The 17,082-nt window shown below is 33.8% G+C and overlaps 2 protein-coding genes and 1 long non-coding RNA gene across 4 annotated transcripts in view; all 3 read left to right on the forward strand.

Annotated features, from left to right (window-relative positions):
* Window positions 1–7,553, forward strand: part of LOC133192065 (NEDD4-binding protein 2-like) — a 48,583-nt gene extending 41,030 nt beyond the window's left edge. The window contains exons 15-16 of the mRNA XM_061327904.1: window positions 2,802–2,928; window positions 7,506–7,553. Of these exons, the coding sequence (XP_061183888.1) occupies window positions 2,802–2,928; window positions 7,506–7,551 (173 nt within the window). The 3' untranslated portion in view covers window positions 7,552–7,553. The remainder of the gene's footprint in view (window positions 1–2,801; window positions 2,929–7,505) is intronic.
* LOC133192086 (uncharacterized) overlaps window positions 1–17,082 on the forward strand; it is a 427,629-nt gene that overhangs the window by 225,411 nt on the left and 185,136 nt on the right. The window lies entirely within an intron of this gene.
* The window catches only part of LOC133192354 (uncharacterized), a 34,830-nt gene continuing 31,833 nt past the window's right edge, over window positions 14,086–17,082 (forward strand). The window contains exon 1 of the mRNA XM_061328369.1: window positions 14,086–14,231. Within this exon, the coding sequence (XP_061184353.1) occupies window positions 14,213–14,231 (19 nt within the window). The 5' untranslated portion in view covers window positions 14,086–14,212. The remainder of the gene's footprint in view (window positions 14,232–17,082) is intronic.

The raw sequence follows: 17,082 nt of genomic DNA on the forward strand, positions 1-17,082 counted from the left end.
ATGGGCCTCTTGTTTAGGTTCTGAAACCTGTAATTTTCTGAAACCTAATATCTTCAAGAACTGAACAAAATTTGCATGTGTCATGCAAAAATTCTACTGTTGTCAATTTTCCTGTTTGTCCATCATAATGTCACTTTAATAAATACAAATGGGCAATTGTTAGTGGAATCTGTTCTACATCTGATGATATGTCTGGCAGTAATATCAATTTAGGGCTATGGCCATTTGTGCGGTGTGCGTAAACTTTTTAGAATATGGGCCATAACTCAAGAACCCCTTGGCCAATTATTGTCAAATTATCACAGGGCATCCTTGGCCCAAGGGCTCCCTTTTATACTAAAACTAGGGTTGTGACCCTTAAACAAGGGGAGATAATTAGGAAAATAGAAACAAAAGTACTGGTTGCTAAAAAATCTTCTTCTCAAGAACCACTGGGCAGATTATCACCAAACATACACAAAAGGATAAGGATATGTTGTAGATTAAAATTTGCACGGGGATTTACCCTGGGGCAGAGGGCGTGGTCTCAAGGTCACTTCAAAGTTGACCAAAAATTACATTTTATTAAAATGTTGATATTTTGCTTACTATAAGGACTAGGATCATCAAATCTTGTCAGTTGATGCATCTAAGGACCTCATATCACGTTGACTCAAAAGTAGGTCACAGTGACCTACTTTTTTAAATTTTGTGGCTGTTCTTTTTCAAATTGATTTAGGGGCATATTTTGAACAATTTAAGGCCTATGATCATCAAACTTTTATCAGTTGATGTATCTTGGGTCCTCGGAGTATGTCGACTAAAAAGTAGGTCACCTTGACCTACTTTTTGAATTTTATGGCTAATCTTTTTCAAAACAATTAAGGTCCATAATTCAAATACTGAGAGGTTTAGAATCATTAAATCTTGTTAGATGATGCATCTTGGGGCCATAAAACATATTTAGGTTAAACATATTTATTAAAAAGTAGGTCACAGTGACCTACTTTTTGAACTTTGTTGGCATTCGATTTCAAAGCGTTTTAGAGGCATAATTTGGACATTTTAAGGTCTATGATCATAAAACTTTGTAAGTTGATGCATCTTGGGTCCTCAAAAAGCTTCAACTGAAAAGTAGGTCATCGTGACCTACCTTTTCAATTTATATGACTATAATTAAATATTTCAGGTACTAACTGGCTTAGAATCATCAAACTTTGTCAGTTGATGCATCTTGGGTCTTCGGAGTAGGTTGACTGAAAAGTAGGTCACTGTGACCTACTTTTGAAAATTTATGGCTTTAATTAAATATTTTGGGTACTAATTGGCTTAGAATCCTCAAACTTTGTCAATTGGTGCATCTTGGGTCTTCAGAGAAGGTCGACTGAAAAGTAGGTCACTGTGACCTATATTTGAAAAATTATGATTTCAATTAAATATTTCAGGTACTAATTGGCTTAGAATCATCAAAATTTGTCAGTTGATGCATCTTAGGTCTGTGGAGTAAGTCGACTGAAAAGTAGGTCACCATGACCTACTTTTCAATTTATATGTCTATAATTAAGTATTTCAGGTAATAATTGGCTTAGAATCATCAAACTTTGTCAGTTGATGCATCTTGGGTCCTTCGAGTATGACAACTGAAAAGCAGGTCACCGTGACCTACTTTTGAAATTTTATGGCTGTATTTAATAATTTTGGGGTACTATTTGGCTTAGAATAATCAATTTTTGTCAGTTGATGCATCTTGGGTCATTGGAGTAGGTTGACTGAAAAGTAGGTCACCATAACCTACTTTTGAAAATTTATGGCTTTAATTAAATATTTTGGGTACTAATTGGCTTAGAATCATCAAACTTTGTCAGTTGATGTATCTTGGGTTTGCAGAGTCACTCAACTTAAAAGAAGGTCACTGTGACCTATATTTGAAATTTTATGGCTTTCTTTATATATATCAGGTACTTACAGGCTTAGAATCATCAAACTTTGTCAGTTGATGCATCTTGGGTCCTCAAAGTATGTCATCTGAAAAGTAGGTCACTGTGACCTACTTTTGAAATTTTATGGTTATAATTTCAAAAATATTTTAGGTATTAATTCACCTAAAATCATCAAGCTTAGTTGATGCAATTTGGGGTCCTCAGAGAATGACAAGTGATAAGAGGTCACCATGACCAACTCTCAGGTACTAATTGGCTTAGAATCATCTTGGGTTCTCAGAGTGTTTCATCTAAAATGTAGTTCATGATGACCTACCTTTGGAATTTCAAGGGTTTATCTAAGTATACAGGATACTTAGAGACTTGAAATAGAAGTGATAGGTTGTACAGTTTATCAGAAGAGCGATTCAAGGCCCTTGGGCCTCTTGTTTTAACTTTAATTGTAGCTTTAGACATGACTTTCATATTTTACATGTTCATTACCTGTGCTAAGATTTTTCCCAGTGTAAAAAGATTTTTGACCTCTTGACCTTGAAATCTGACCTACATTCAAAAATTATAACTTTGGTCATAACTTTTGCACCTGAAGAGATGGGGCTTTCATAATGATATTTTTCCCATGTGCATTACTTGTGACATTTGGGAATGTACTATAAATTCTCATGGCTTACACCAAATTGACTTTCAAGAGTATTAATCTTGATCATAACTTTTGCTCCAGAATATATTGCTTTCAAAATATGAAACGTTTTTCTTACATGATGGCCATTTAATCCAGGACAGGCTAGCCAGTTACAATATGCCATAAGTTATTGCACCCCAACCAATAAGGTGCTGAAAGTTGGGGATCTCTGAATTTGCTAGTTTTTTAATCTTTTGTAGAGCTCTGTGGTAGAGGTGACAAAAAGAAGGATCTTTTCATCATAACAGGTAGGGGTAGTCATAGCAGAGGTGGTGTGGCAAGAATTCGACCTGCTGTAATGAGATGGCTCAAACAGAACAGCTTCAAGTAAATATACTTTCATCAGTATCGTTGTAAAACTACAGATAATTGCAAAGTTAATAGCATTGAGCTCTGAATGTTGACTCAGTTACAATGTTTATTATCAATTTCAGTGTGAAAAAAATGCTTGAAATATGAATTCATTGCCTCTTCAAACTTTTTTTATGCCCACCATGATTTTGGCCTGGGCATACTGTAAACCAACTTTTATTCGCGTGCGAGAAATTTTCGCAAGGTTCGCGAGAGCCTTGTTATCACAAATATTTCTCGCCACAAACCGGTCCTTAAAGTCTCTCTTTCTATTAACAACAGATCCAAAAAAAGGCTTGATTGCGATAATTAATTGTCGCGAACTAGTTTACCCCCTGTAAATCACGAAATAAAGTCGTCGTGAATAAAAGTTGGTTTACAGTATAGTGTTTGTCATGTCCATCTTCCGTCTTTCTGACTTCTGTCCTTCTGCATGTCTGTCACACTTTGCATTTAGCTCAGTTTCAAAGAAACTGTTCGAGATATATGAACCAAAAATCATACAATGATAAGTGAAAGGTATTCAATCATTGCACAATTTTCTATTCTGATCCTCCTTGTTACCTTGACATCAGTATTCTCTTATTTGTGTTTAGCTCTGTTTCAAAGCAACTGTTCAAAATATTTTTTTATTTTTATTTTATATTTTTTTACACTGATACATATATGTTGGAACTTTTCAACTGTGTCATTATTTTCTGAACTTGTGCTTCACATTGACCTCACAATTTCCTATTTTGCATTAAAATCAGTTTCAAAGTAAGTGTTCTAGATATTTTTATTAAAACTCACACATGGATGCATATTGGTGAGGACTTTTCAACAGTGTCATTATTTTCTGACCTTGATTTCCCTGTGACATTGACCTCACTATTCCTTATTTTGTATTTAGGTCATTTTCAAAGTAGCTATTCAAAATATTTTAAACAAATCTTGTGCACAGATATATGTGTATAGGTGGACTTTTCAATTGTGTCATTAATTTCTGACCTTGACCTTATCTATGATCTTGATGCCACTATTCCTCATTTTACATTTAACAGAGAAACAGATATTTTCACCAAACTTCATACAAAGATACAAATTGATGAAAGCTTTTCAACTTTGTAAAAAAAATTTCCGACCTTGACTTGCCCAATGACTTTGACTTCACTTTTAGTCATTTTGCATTTAGCACAGTTGAGAATTTTCAAAACTCATTCTTTGATACATATTGATGTGAACTATTTGACTGTGTCAAGTTTTTATTATCCTTGACCCTTCTAGACTTCTGCGTTTATCTCAATTGAAAAGAAACTGTTTAAGATATTTTCATCAAACTTCACATAAAAATACAAATTGATGAGAAACATTCAACTGTGTCTAAGTTTTCTGACTTTGACCTTCCATATGACCTTAATCTGACTTTAAATTGATTTGCGTTAAGCACAGTTTAGAAGAAACCATTCATCATATTTTCATCAAACTTCATACACTAATGCAAATTGGTAAGAGCTGTTCAACTGTATCTTCTGACCTTGACCTTCCCTGTGACCTCAGTCATCATAAATTTTTCTTTTCAAGATTTTTTAATCAAACCTTATACAAAGGGCATAATTTTCTGACCTTGACTTTACGTACGACTTTGAAGTCATTGAAGTTTAAAGATTTTTTAAACTTCATATACCATTTTTCAAACAAACTTCATATATCAAGATGCATATTGGTAAGAGAAATTTAACTGAGTACTTATTTTCTTACCTTGACTTTTCAAATGACAGTGACCTTATTATCCATCATTTTGCATTTATCTATGTGTCATAAAAATGTTTATGATATATATATCCCCATGTTTAGTGGTATGTAGGAATCAACTTGTCCGTCTACATCTGTCTATGCAATCTTGTTCAAAGTATGATTTTGAAATGGAGAATCATTGGAAGCTCAAACTTGGTATAGAGATTGCTTATAATGCAAGGGTATGTAAGGACCTTGATCAAAGGTCATTCCACAAATTCAAGGTCACTGTCACAAAAAATATGAAATTCTTGTCTGGCCTATAACTTTGTAATCGCAAATATTGGAAGCTCATACTTGGTAGAGAGATTGTAAATGACAATAGTGTTTGTTATGACCTTGACCCAAGGCTATTCCAGCAAGTTCAGGGTCACTGGCAGAAAAAGTATGAATTCTTTTCCAGGCTTTTAACTTAGTTATGAAGAATTATTTGAAGCTCATACTTGGTACAAAAACTGTTTTTGACCTGAGAGTATATCATTACCTTGACCAAAGTCATTTCAACATGTTCAATGTCACTGGAATAAAAGGTATTAGTTTCTTATCTGGGCTATAACTTAGCAGTGAAGAATCATTGGAAGCTCATACTCATACAAAAATTGTTTATGATTTGAGGCTGTATTATAACCTTGACCCAAGGTCATTCCAACAAGTTCAAGGTCACTGGCAGTACGAGTGACATGGTTCACCGTGGTATCGATTCACCAAGGTATTATTTTCTCGGTCTGATACACAGTGCAAAATCTCCATTTTTCTGTCGAGATCATTATTCAGTCATGTTTAGCATAGGTAAAAACATGCTACCCAGCATAATTAAGTAATAAAACCGTAAAGTTTTTAGGACTGAAAGTTTGTAAAATTATCTTTAACAGTCAATTCATTCTAATCACTTTCCTCTAGTCAATTTGCTTGTAAATTAACGAGGCCGAGTTTAATTTGAGTGCATGACTTTGCGCAGCTTTTTAATTTCATGCAGCTGTTATATGCTACATTACACCTTTCCCAATTATTGTGATTTAAAGACAAAATTAACATTACCTGTAATGCCTATGGTTTGAAATGTACTTTTCAGACAATAATTACAAAAAAAACACACTGGAATGGCTCTAACGAAGTCACTGTTTTCTGATTTTGTTAGCAATGCATGACGCTGAAGAATAACACATAACTCGCTTGAGTATACAAGACGTCCATGGACATTTTACTAAAAACTGTTAACAGAACATCAAAATAAACGTACAATCAATCTAAAAATTGTTATTTTTTACCAAAATAATTCATATGCACCGATAATTCATCTGCACCGATAGATAGATATACTGCAATGTGGCAAATTTAGAAGTATTGGACCTTGAAAAAATAAACTTTGTAATAATTCTTAGACCAACATAGATGGTCAGCTTTTTTGAAATTTCACAATTTGGTGACGTTTAACAATATCTTTCATGTACTTGACTAAAAAAGAATTCTCAAGGGCAGAAATACAAAAAATATGGAAAAAAAAAATGTGATAGCAACTTTTGAGATGGTCCTCTAAGAAATCGGGATGGTAAACATTCAATTTTTTAATCTAAAAAAATTAAATATTATAGTAAAAATTAATTCAAGAAAATTTATCAAAATCTTTAGGGTAGAAATAATTAGACTCGGCCTCTAGTGACTAGGTTTAGTGAAAGAAAACAAAACAATGTTGAGTTTGTTTCCTTCAATCAAAATGTATCGAAAATAATCTTGCCGAAACAAAATTATAGGATACATATTGTATCATGAAGAAGGCATATCGTTTCACCCCTAACTGGCAGAAAGAGCTATAACTTAGCAATGGAGAATCATTGGAAGGCTGGAAGCTCATACTCGGTACAAATATTGTTTATGACCTGAGGGTGTGTCATAACCTTGACTCAAGGTCATGCTGGCAAGTTCAAGGTTACTAGTATAAAAAGTATTAAATGCATGAGGTCTATAATTTTCTAATGGAGAAATATTGCATGTCCATATTTCACTAAAAGATTACTTATGACCAGAGGATTTTTTTAACCAAGGGTCTTTTTTGGCAAGTTCAAGGGGATATTTACACACTTTTACACACTTTAAAAAAACTTGCAGTGGGGGTTATTATTGTTAGCTCACACACAGTACCACTAGTTTCTTTAAACTTTGTAAGTAAATTTACTTTTTTCCTCATTTTGCTCTTAATTCATCTAATACAGTTTCATAAAGAATTACTTCATATAACTCCACACACTGATAAATCTCTGTTAAAACATTTTAACCATACATTTTTAAGAGATAAATATTTGCTTAATATGAAAGAATGAACTTGAATCAGTGAGACTTAATTTAGCTGTTATGGGATGAATCAACACTACACACCATGTTATAAAGGACAGCTGTATTGAGATATCAGTTTTGTATACACGTAAAATATACAAAAAAATAAGAAAATAATACCTTCTTTTATCATATTTTACTATTATCTCTGACCAAAGAAGGAAGGTACATTTCTTTTATGTTGCATAACAAATGTACCTTTGGCGGGACATTTATGTCCTATGGTATCTTGGGCGGGGGCATTCATGCCCTATGAACATTTCTTTTTAGGTCACCTAAGTCACTCACTTGCTCTTGGGCAACATAGCTGTTATATTATATATCATTTTATTTATTTTTTTTTAATCTATGGATCGTTACATTATACTCAGGTGACCGCTAAGGCCCCAGGGCCTCTTGTTTTTTTTTTAGCTTCAATCTTTTGAGCTTTGCATCATTCTTTTCAGTTTTGCTGAGGTAAATGAGGGTCTGTTAAAGCTACGTTTGTTGTGAAATAAAGAGGTGTGAGGTGGTAACTGGAGGACAAACTTGTGCCTTTTTTTTCAGAAGTTGGTCACTGTTAAATTGCTTTACTTTGAAAACATGCATGCAATGCATGTTCTTTGATGTCTTTATTTTCATCTTTGTTTTATATATAGTATATACTTGTATCTGATATTCTAAAAGAATATGCCTTCTTTTAAAAACATGTTTATGATCTATATTGTTTTATAGTATGTCTTTAAGGCATCTTGAGTAAATTAAATATTCTGGTGCTGAATTTTTTTTTCTATAAAAATTACAATACATGTATTTCCCACCCACAAACATTAAATCACACTAGGTTGTAGGTATTGTTAAACATATTTTAATTGACATTTAAGAAGTGTAATTGTATATAATTATTTTCTATGTCTTTTGTAATAGTGTATGAATTTGCAAAGAAATTTCCTGTCCAATTAGTGTAGATATTCAGACATTTTACATAACATTTGTGTTTGAAAAATCAATCTTGCTGAAAAATTGTTAATAGTTGTGTTTTAATGGAATTGTTCATGCTGAGTTTTATATGAATAAGAACATGAGTACCTTCATTCTTACATGTATATAGATAATAGTATACTATTGTGATGTAACTTTTTGATATGTAACTGCAAGAGTTTACTGTCTGTAAAAATTTTGCCATAGCTAGGTTTTATAACAAAGATAGTTATTGAACTTACTATTTTCTCCATTGATTACTGTTTATTTAAATATTGGAGAAGTTTTATATCACTGGGACAGATTTATATTATTATTGTTGAATTTTTCAGCTCACCTGAGCCAAAGGCTCAAGCGAGATTTTCTGATCGAAATTTGTTCTGTTGTCTGACGTTGTTGTCATAAACTTTTCACATTTTCATCTTCTTCTTCAGAACTACTGGGCCAATTTCAACCAAACTTGCCACAGAGTATTCTTGGTTAATGGGAATTCAAGTTTGTTCAAATAAAGGGCCACACCCTCTTCCAAGGTTAGATAATTAAGAAATAGTGAAAATTAGGTGAGGTTATTTAAAACTCTTCTGAAGTACCCTTCAGGTAATGTAGATTCTAATTTGTTCAAATCATGACCCCCAGGGTTAGGATGGGGCCACAATGGCCAATCAAAGGAGATGGGTGAACATGACGAGCAATAAGCCTATAGTGTGACAAACATGAAGATGAAAAATTAAATTTCAATTATATCAAAATTTTCCTTGATATTTCCTCTAACATTAAAATATACTTTATGTAAAATCTCTACAATTTGCAAAAATCCCTCAAAGATTGAAATTATTTGCCTGTGAAATATTAGACACACACTAAAGCGGGGAAAAAGAGTCATTTTCTCATACTATAACACTATTTTTCGATATGAGTGGGTCTTCGCTCCACCTTGAGTATTTTTATTGCTAGGGTTCGAACCCCACGAATACCACATTAATTTTTTTAATAAAAGAATAAATTTTGCCAAGAAAATTTCCCTCAGAAAAGTTTTGTTTATCACAATTTCATAAATTTCAATAATGAGAACTTTACTCTAAATACTAAATTCACAAACTGAACATGATTTTTATATTTCTGAAGCTATAGGCTTTCTGCACGCTATGTTCACCCATCTCCTTTTACATAAGAATATATATGAAAAATATTTTAAAGTCTTATTCTTCAGAACATCAAAGCCATGATTAGTCATCTATATATGGAAGCATCCTCAGATCAGATTCAAGTTTGTTCAAAACATGACACCTGAGGGTAGGGTAGGATAAGGTTAGGGTGGGGCCATAATGTATTATCTTAATTTTACATAGGATTACATTGGGGGAAAAATCTGCTGATAAAGAACAGAAGGGCCATAGTTACTCAGGTGAGCATTGTGGCCTATGGGCCTCCTTTTTTGAGCATATATATATATATATATATATATATATATATATATATATATATATATATATATATATATATATATATCTTAGCACGACAAAGGTGTCAATTCACTACTCTCATCATAAGTTAAATGGATAAGGGTAGTGGATCTGTCCAAAAATAATTTACTCTGCACAAGTGAATTTATGCCAAAGAATTTTTTTTATACTCCCACAAGCAAAGTTTTGGGGAGGGGTATATCTCTGTCTGTCTGTAGACATGATTTTGTCTGAACATATTTTTAGAAATTATTTTCTGGATTTGTTTATAAAATCTGTACACTTGTTATTCACCATATATATGTGTGCACCTAGTATTTTGATCATGATTGGACAATTTTTCTTCATTTCTACATTTTTTTTTTTTCATTTTTCCTGACTTTGGATTTTACAGTCATAACTTTAATACTAAAAGGCCTAGAATCATCAAACTTTGTTATCTAATGCTTCTTTAGTAGAAATTAGATAACTAAGAAATGAGTAAAATAATATGGCCAAATACCGTGTAAGTGGACATTTTAGCAAGACTCAAATTTAGCAATTTGTCCTTAAAAAATCAGTATTTAATTTTAGCGAGAAGTAATTTTATGGTTCATAGAAAGACAACAGTAACTTCTTGTGTGGAATAAATTGTTAGTGGTATTTAATTAGCGATCTCAGCAGTCAACACCCTCACTAAAAATGCCAAAGTTGAACTGTTGCTAAAATTTCTGCTTATACGGTATGTCAAAACCCTGTCCGCCTTATAACTTAAAAATTTTTGGCCTAAAATCATCAGACTGGGTCAGTTATTGCATCTTAGGTAGAAGGTTTGTTATGTGGTTTATGTTTAGAAGGAGCATTTAAGTGGTATATTCTTGTATATACTTGTTTGAGATCTAGAAGTTGTGTTATTGATATATTATTGATTGCTAATTTGTTGTAAAAATTGTAGGGAATTGAAATACAGTGATGCATTGACTTAAAATTAAATCACGTATTAACAGATACAGATTTATTTTGACACATGACATGAGATAGAACTTAAGATTTTTTAATGTTTAGGTTTTAATAAAATGTACTGCATTTGTAAGTGCTTATGTAAGAGACTGAACCCAGTGCCATGCAGATTCTGAAGTAGGGGGTACAAGTATGTACAGCAGGTATCCAAATTAATTTGCACCTGTTATTTTTTGTGGAAGTGAAAAGTTTTGCAAATTTTTATTTTCACATATTTATATGTATACATTTTTTATTTTTGATTTGTATGACTATGGAGTGTAATCAACAATTTTCTTGTTATGAAGTTTTGTAACTACTGTATTTTCTATACTTTATGTGTTGTTAGAAGGTGTTGAAATAGGCAACTACTCAGTTGCAAAAAAAAAAGAAGCCTTTTCCCTATTAAAGTGGAGGGTTTTTATATTTTATTACATAAGATCAATGAGATCGACAACTTATCCAGTGAGACTAATGTTAAGTTTAATTTATTTAAATGATTATATCAGATCATTTGTCATAAATTTATTACAAGTAATTGATTATTGTTTTAAAACGGGAAAGAAATGTAATGAACTACGCACGAGAAAATAAATACTTTTTATGAAGGAGAGCAGTTTTTGTACAATTTTTTCTTTTAGCCTTTGTATACATCTTGTTGCTGTAATACATGTAGTAAAATGTGCCTTATTAGCTAAACTTGGTAAATGGCTGAAATCCTAGGTTATCGAAGCTTCTGTCTAAATGAGCTGCACCATGATAATTACCGTGCACATGCATCCAACTGGCAACATGTCATAACTCTGATTGTTTTAGCATAGTGACTATATTCAGTTCACAGGGATATATCCAGACTGGGATATTATACTTCTAATGAGATAGTTTATTCAAATCAGGATATTTATTACACCCCAGATGGAGTGTGTAAAAATTTTAATTCCAAAGAAAGAATCTTGCATTTTTAATACTATTTCAAGTGGAGGTTTTTTTTATCACTACAAGATATGATCTCTTTTTGATCACAAAATGTTCAGCAACCATCTAGCTCTTTGACCATTTTTAATCTTGTAACATTTCAATTTCATCTTCAGATCCACAGGGCCAATTTCAACCGAACTTGTCAAAAAACATCCATGGATGAAGGGGATTCAATTTGAGTCCCATCCTCTATCAAGGGAACTTAGTAATTTTGTTGACATCTTTTAAAAATCTTAACAAGAAAAACCACCGAGCAAGTAAAGCTGATACTTATGTGAAAGTTTCTTTACATAGTGGATTCATGTTCTAAATATGACCCATGTTGTCTCAGTAGGAACTCACGTTTTACTTAGGAATATATAGGACAATATTTCCATTTCTATTTGTTTTCTCTGTGATATCTCTTTGAAAGTTAGGAGAGTTGATTTCTTGATCATTCTAAAGGAATGCAAATTTTGCCAAGCGAAAGGTCAGAAGCTAAGAAGGCCTAATATGCATGTAATTCTCGTGCAGCTGTCTTTGTGTCTGACTCTAAGGAGGCCTAATATGCATGTAATTCTCGTGCGGCTGTCTTTGTGTTTGACGTCAGTGGGCGGGGACTATTGAAATTGACATGTGAGGCCTCGTGTAATTTAAATCTTTAAAATCTAAATTTACAATTTTATTTCACAATGAAATGGAAATATAAGGAATCACTGTCTAGTTAGTAGTAGGCGAAGCCCGTTATGCAAATTATCCCACGTTTCCAACTATCGTTGATGCCCTGGCATACTCTACTAACTAGACAGTGATTCCTTAAAAATCAGCCTCTGAAGAACAAAGGGGTTAGGGTCAATCATATTAATATGCAAGCATCCTAAGGTAATGTAGTTTGATCAAATCATGGATCTGTCTGTCCTTCTGCTTCTGGCATAGTTTTTCCTCTTTTTATCACTAAATTACACACACCACAAAAATTAATTTTTATGCAAATTGTCATTCTTAAAAAATGTGTTATTTAGATTTTTAATGACTTCCATTAGAGTATAAACACTACCTACTAATATGCATAGAAAAGATTTGTAAAAGATTTCATATATCAAGGGAAATAAAGTTCTTAATATAGAAAGTAATTTATAGTAACTAAGATTCCAACACACGCAGCACATGCTGACAATATTCTAACACCGAAAGATTGAATTAGTTTTGATAGTTTTGACCACATACAATGTACGTCATTAAGAGTGGAGTTAATATACGATTAAGGCATGTTTGGATGCGAATGTTATACAGAACAAAGGGTTTATGTAAATAAATAATTGCTAATAATTGAAGATCAAGTTTTGTGTTGATTGCCCATTTCACAAAAAGTTATTGCCCTTTTACTTCGAAAATGAAATTTCCTCCATTTTTCAGGACATTTTAGCTCACCTGAACCAAAGGTCACGTGAGCTAAAAGGCGGACTGTATCAAACCATTCTTATTAGAGAAGATTAAAAAGAAGTTTGTTAAAATCTTGATCTCCAGGAGTCGATAGGGCCCATAATGGGCAATCAAAGTTTTACATAGGAATATATAGTTTTAAAAATCTGCTGATGAAGAGTAACGGGACAAATAAGTGGCTCAGGTGGGCATTGTGGCCAATGGGCCTATGTTTTACTGTGCGTTTAGATAATAAGCTCTTTTTGGGAGGTAGATCAAGTTTTAAATTAGTTTCACCATGACTGATCCATCACACGGTAGTAATTGCCCTCGGACTTTGAAAGTTTTTAATTTCACTGTTCCCCCCTTTTTTTCCCACGGTGCTTGTAGATTATGAGCTGATTTTTGGCATGTGTATTTATATCTATGATTCACAGATAAGCTTTGAGTTCATGTCGATTGTAGATTGTTTCATGACCCCTGGGCTAGGGTGAAGCCATACACCTAGGTCAAGGGTCAGGGACGTAGCATCGTTTTTGAAAGTGAGGGGGGGGGGGGGGCAGAAAAAAAAAACTTGACAAGCAAAAAAAAAAAAAAAAAGGAATATTGTCCGAACTCGAAAATCCTATTCCCGGGGAGGGGGGTAGTGTTCCAACTTCTTTCAGTACCAAATTTTATTCACACACTACTACAAAACCCTTATTTGACTATACTACAACAAAAAGTGAAGGGGGGGGGGGAGGACAACATTTCAAATAGTACAAAAAGTCTTTGGAAAAAAGGGGGGGCAGCCCCCCCCCCCTTGTTGCTACGTGCCTTAGGGTGGAACAGTGGGAGGTCTATGTTCGACATGGGAATATTTAGGGGGAAATCCTTTTTGTAGTGAATGCATCATGAGGCTAAACTGGAGTCACAAAAGGGGGCCAGATATATGGACACTTTAAAATCTGAAAAAGAACAGCAGAGCCAAAATGTTCGTATTGTCAGATATAAAATCTTCCCGAATTAGCGTAGATTCAAGTTTGGGGAAGCCGTTTGTACCTAGAGTTAGAGGTTATCAATATCGACATAGGTTTAGATAGGTAAAAAGCTCCTCAACACGGGGCAAATGTGATTGAGGTGAGCGTTATTACCATAAGCCTCGTGAGTTTGCAGCATGAATTGATAATAAGTGTGTATGAAAAAAAAATACACAAAGGTGCGTGTTGGTAACGAACTAGATTGTTCTCAGTGTGTCGAATTACACACTGGGTAGATAGAATTCGGCATTTCAGTGTTGAAAAGGAACAAGTGCATAGAGCATGAAAATCACTGATCCAAGGCCAGAAATGGTGATATAGAAAGATACAAGGGTGTGTTCCTGTTAAACAAGGATGGATCACCCTAAACGAGGTAGCTACCATGTTAAATCCCTTTGTTTTTATATACTGACTCGATGTCTTACAGGAATATGTCAGAGGAAGAGAAGTTATACACGCAGTATCGTACGTCATTTAATTAGGTTTCAAATTTATTATATTATATAAAAATCAGCCTGGGATGTCAAGGTAAGATTTTTCCTAATTAAGAATAACAATAGTTTCGAAATGACAAAAGAAGACATTCATTTAGATGATTTCTTTCTAAGTAAGGAATCGCATGGTGACAAGATTATTTTCAAATTGTCTCGGTATTTCGTCTACAAAATAACCCTATTCGTGCTGTCGTATAAATGGGACAATTATGGGCGAATCAAAATATCTTTTGAATTCAAATAAGCCCTATTGCTCAGTTACTGTTTATAGTAAATCAATCAAAGCTGAGTTTGAAGAAAATTTATATTTTGCAGAGGATGCTTTAAAAAGCAAATACGTCCAAATCCCTGCATGCTTAGCCACATCTGACAACTTGACTCCTTCTAAGTACATCTATATCGAACATAAAATTTAATCAAATTGCAATTGGCTGTATTCTCATCAATTGACGAAATTTGTGTAAAAAAAATCAACCCTTTCCTTTTAAGGGCACATACTTCGTTCAAATTGCATGAAAACCATTCTTATGGTTGGAAATAACCTTTGGACAAAATAAGGCCTGCATACTTAATGAACCCACCTCAAATACCTAGTTTTCAATTCTACTCAGTTCTTTAAAAAAAAATATTATAATCTTTTCAACTCTATGATGAAGGTCTATGCGGTCAGTTGTCGGAGTCTTAAAAAGATTCATTTTTATACCATTTGAAGAATCCAATTTTTATAGGTAAATATATAAAGGTTGTTGACTGATTTTTTTTATAATCTGTACATATGTATGTTAAGATGATAAAATCAGACAATCGATGTTTAATTTCATTTTAAACCACCACTCCCATTTTCTCATTTATTCACTTGAGCTTTGGCAGGAATGAAACCTGAAGTTTTTCTTCAGTGGATTGTGGCCACGCCCACCCTTTATTTTCATTTCTTATCACCCTAACAAAGTCAGTTTTATCTACCGGTAATTAAATAATAATGAATTCTCTCCAAGGCCCCGTGTTACAGCAGGTGTTGGTCTTACAGTGAATGACTTCGAGTGCCGAGTAATGAACCTTCAATGGCATCTTGTGACGTCTCATACGAGTGAAATAATCTTGCAAGGGACGTAAAACAACAATCAATCAATTTACTTCAATCCTCAACAAGCAAACAGATACGTATGATTTCAGAGCGAAAGCAGATCTATGAAGTTCTTTAGAAATGCTGTAGATTCCAACTTGTGTTATGACAGTCCCCTTGGCGTATAGATGGTGTAACCCCCACCCCACCCTCAACCTTCTGAGAATTTTAATTAGACCCAATAACATATGAAAAGAAAGGCATGAATGCCTATTCCATCATTATGCCTATATTCCTTTATCTGATAATAGTACATTATTACTAGACCCATGGACCACAACGCTCGCTTGAATCACTTTGGTCCCGCAGTTCTTCAGATTTTGCTGTTCTTCAGATGAGAATTTTAATGATTCTCTCCTTTATATTCTTACGTAAAACTTTGATCTCCTATTGTAGCTCTACCTTACAGGGGGTTATAATTTGAACAAACTTGAATCTACACTGTCAATAGATGGCTCCATAATAATATCACTACTTAGGCTTTGCTGTTCATCAGAAGAGGGTTTTTAAAAATTTTCTCGCATAAACTCTTAAACTTTGATCCCCTTTTGTGGCCCCACTCTTCCCCGAGGGACAACGATTTGAATAAAATTGAATCTACACTACCAGTACCTGAGGTTACATCCATATTAATATGCCTGATTATGGCTTTGTTGTTCTTGAAAAGAATGTTTTGAAGATCTGATCTCGAAACTGGTATGTAGAACTTTGATTTCCTATTTTGACCCCAGCCTATCTCAGAGGGTTTTGATTTGAACAATCCTTAAAATGCTGGTTTTAAAAATTCGCATTCCGACGTTCATGTTGGGGTTGTGCTAAAATACATCCGTCAAAAAGCATACATATGCCGAGAAAATCTATTTGGGGTCTATAAAGGAAGATAATATGTATATAAAAAAGAAATTAGATATACATGAGTAAACCTCGGGCGTTACCTATTCTAGCATGACCCCAACATGGACGTCGGAATGCGAATTTTTAAAACTGACATTCCAAGGGGATATAGGGCTGTTTGGAACCGTTGAGAGGTGAATGAAGTATCAGGAATAGGAGTAAAATAACGGATACCATGCTTTGAACGCATATAAGAAATAATACAAGAAACAACAAAAAACGCGGCGTAAATGAAAGGTTTTACAATGCCTAAGATCTGTAGCTCTCTGGTTTGTCTATCCGAATATTCTCAACCAGAGAGCTACAATTCTGCAGCTAGAGACGAAGTCGAAAAAATGAAAAGTTGACAGACGGACAGACGCCGGTCAAAATGTGGTCAGAAAAGCTCACTTGAGCTTTTAGCTCAGGTGAGCTAAAATACTAAGGTCAGAATCAATCAGGGGTCCCCTTGAAGTTTTTTTTAATTCAAATACAGTATTACCAATGGAATTTATGCGAGAAACATATCAGGGAGAGGATGTCTTACAATCTTCTCCTGTTCATATACACGGTTAAGATGTTTATTTGTCATACAGGTACATGTAGATTGTCGATTATTTGCTAAACACGATAAATTTTCTTTCACTGGCAGCTAATTAGGAGGTCGTGCTTGTCGATTGTGGAAAACATCCAAGAAGAACCGGTTTTAAGTCAATAGGGGTCTTTTTAGGCTG

Source organism: Saccostrea echinata, unplaced genomic scaffold (genome assembly GCF_033153115.1).
Source record: "Saccostrea echinata isolate AGI-Se365-2 ecotype Australia unplaced genomic scaffold, CSIRO_AGI_Sech_v1 ptg000025l, whole genome shotgun sequence".
Classification (NCBI taxonomy): Eukaryota; Metazoa; Mollusca; class Bivalvia; order Ostreida; family Ostreidae; genus Saccostrea; species Saccostrea echinata.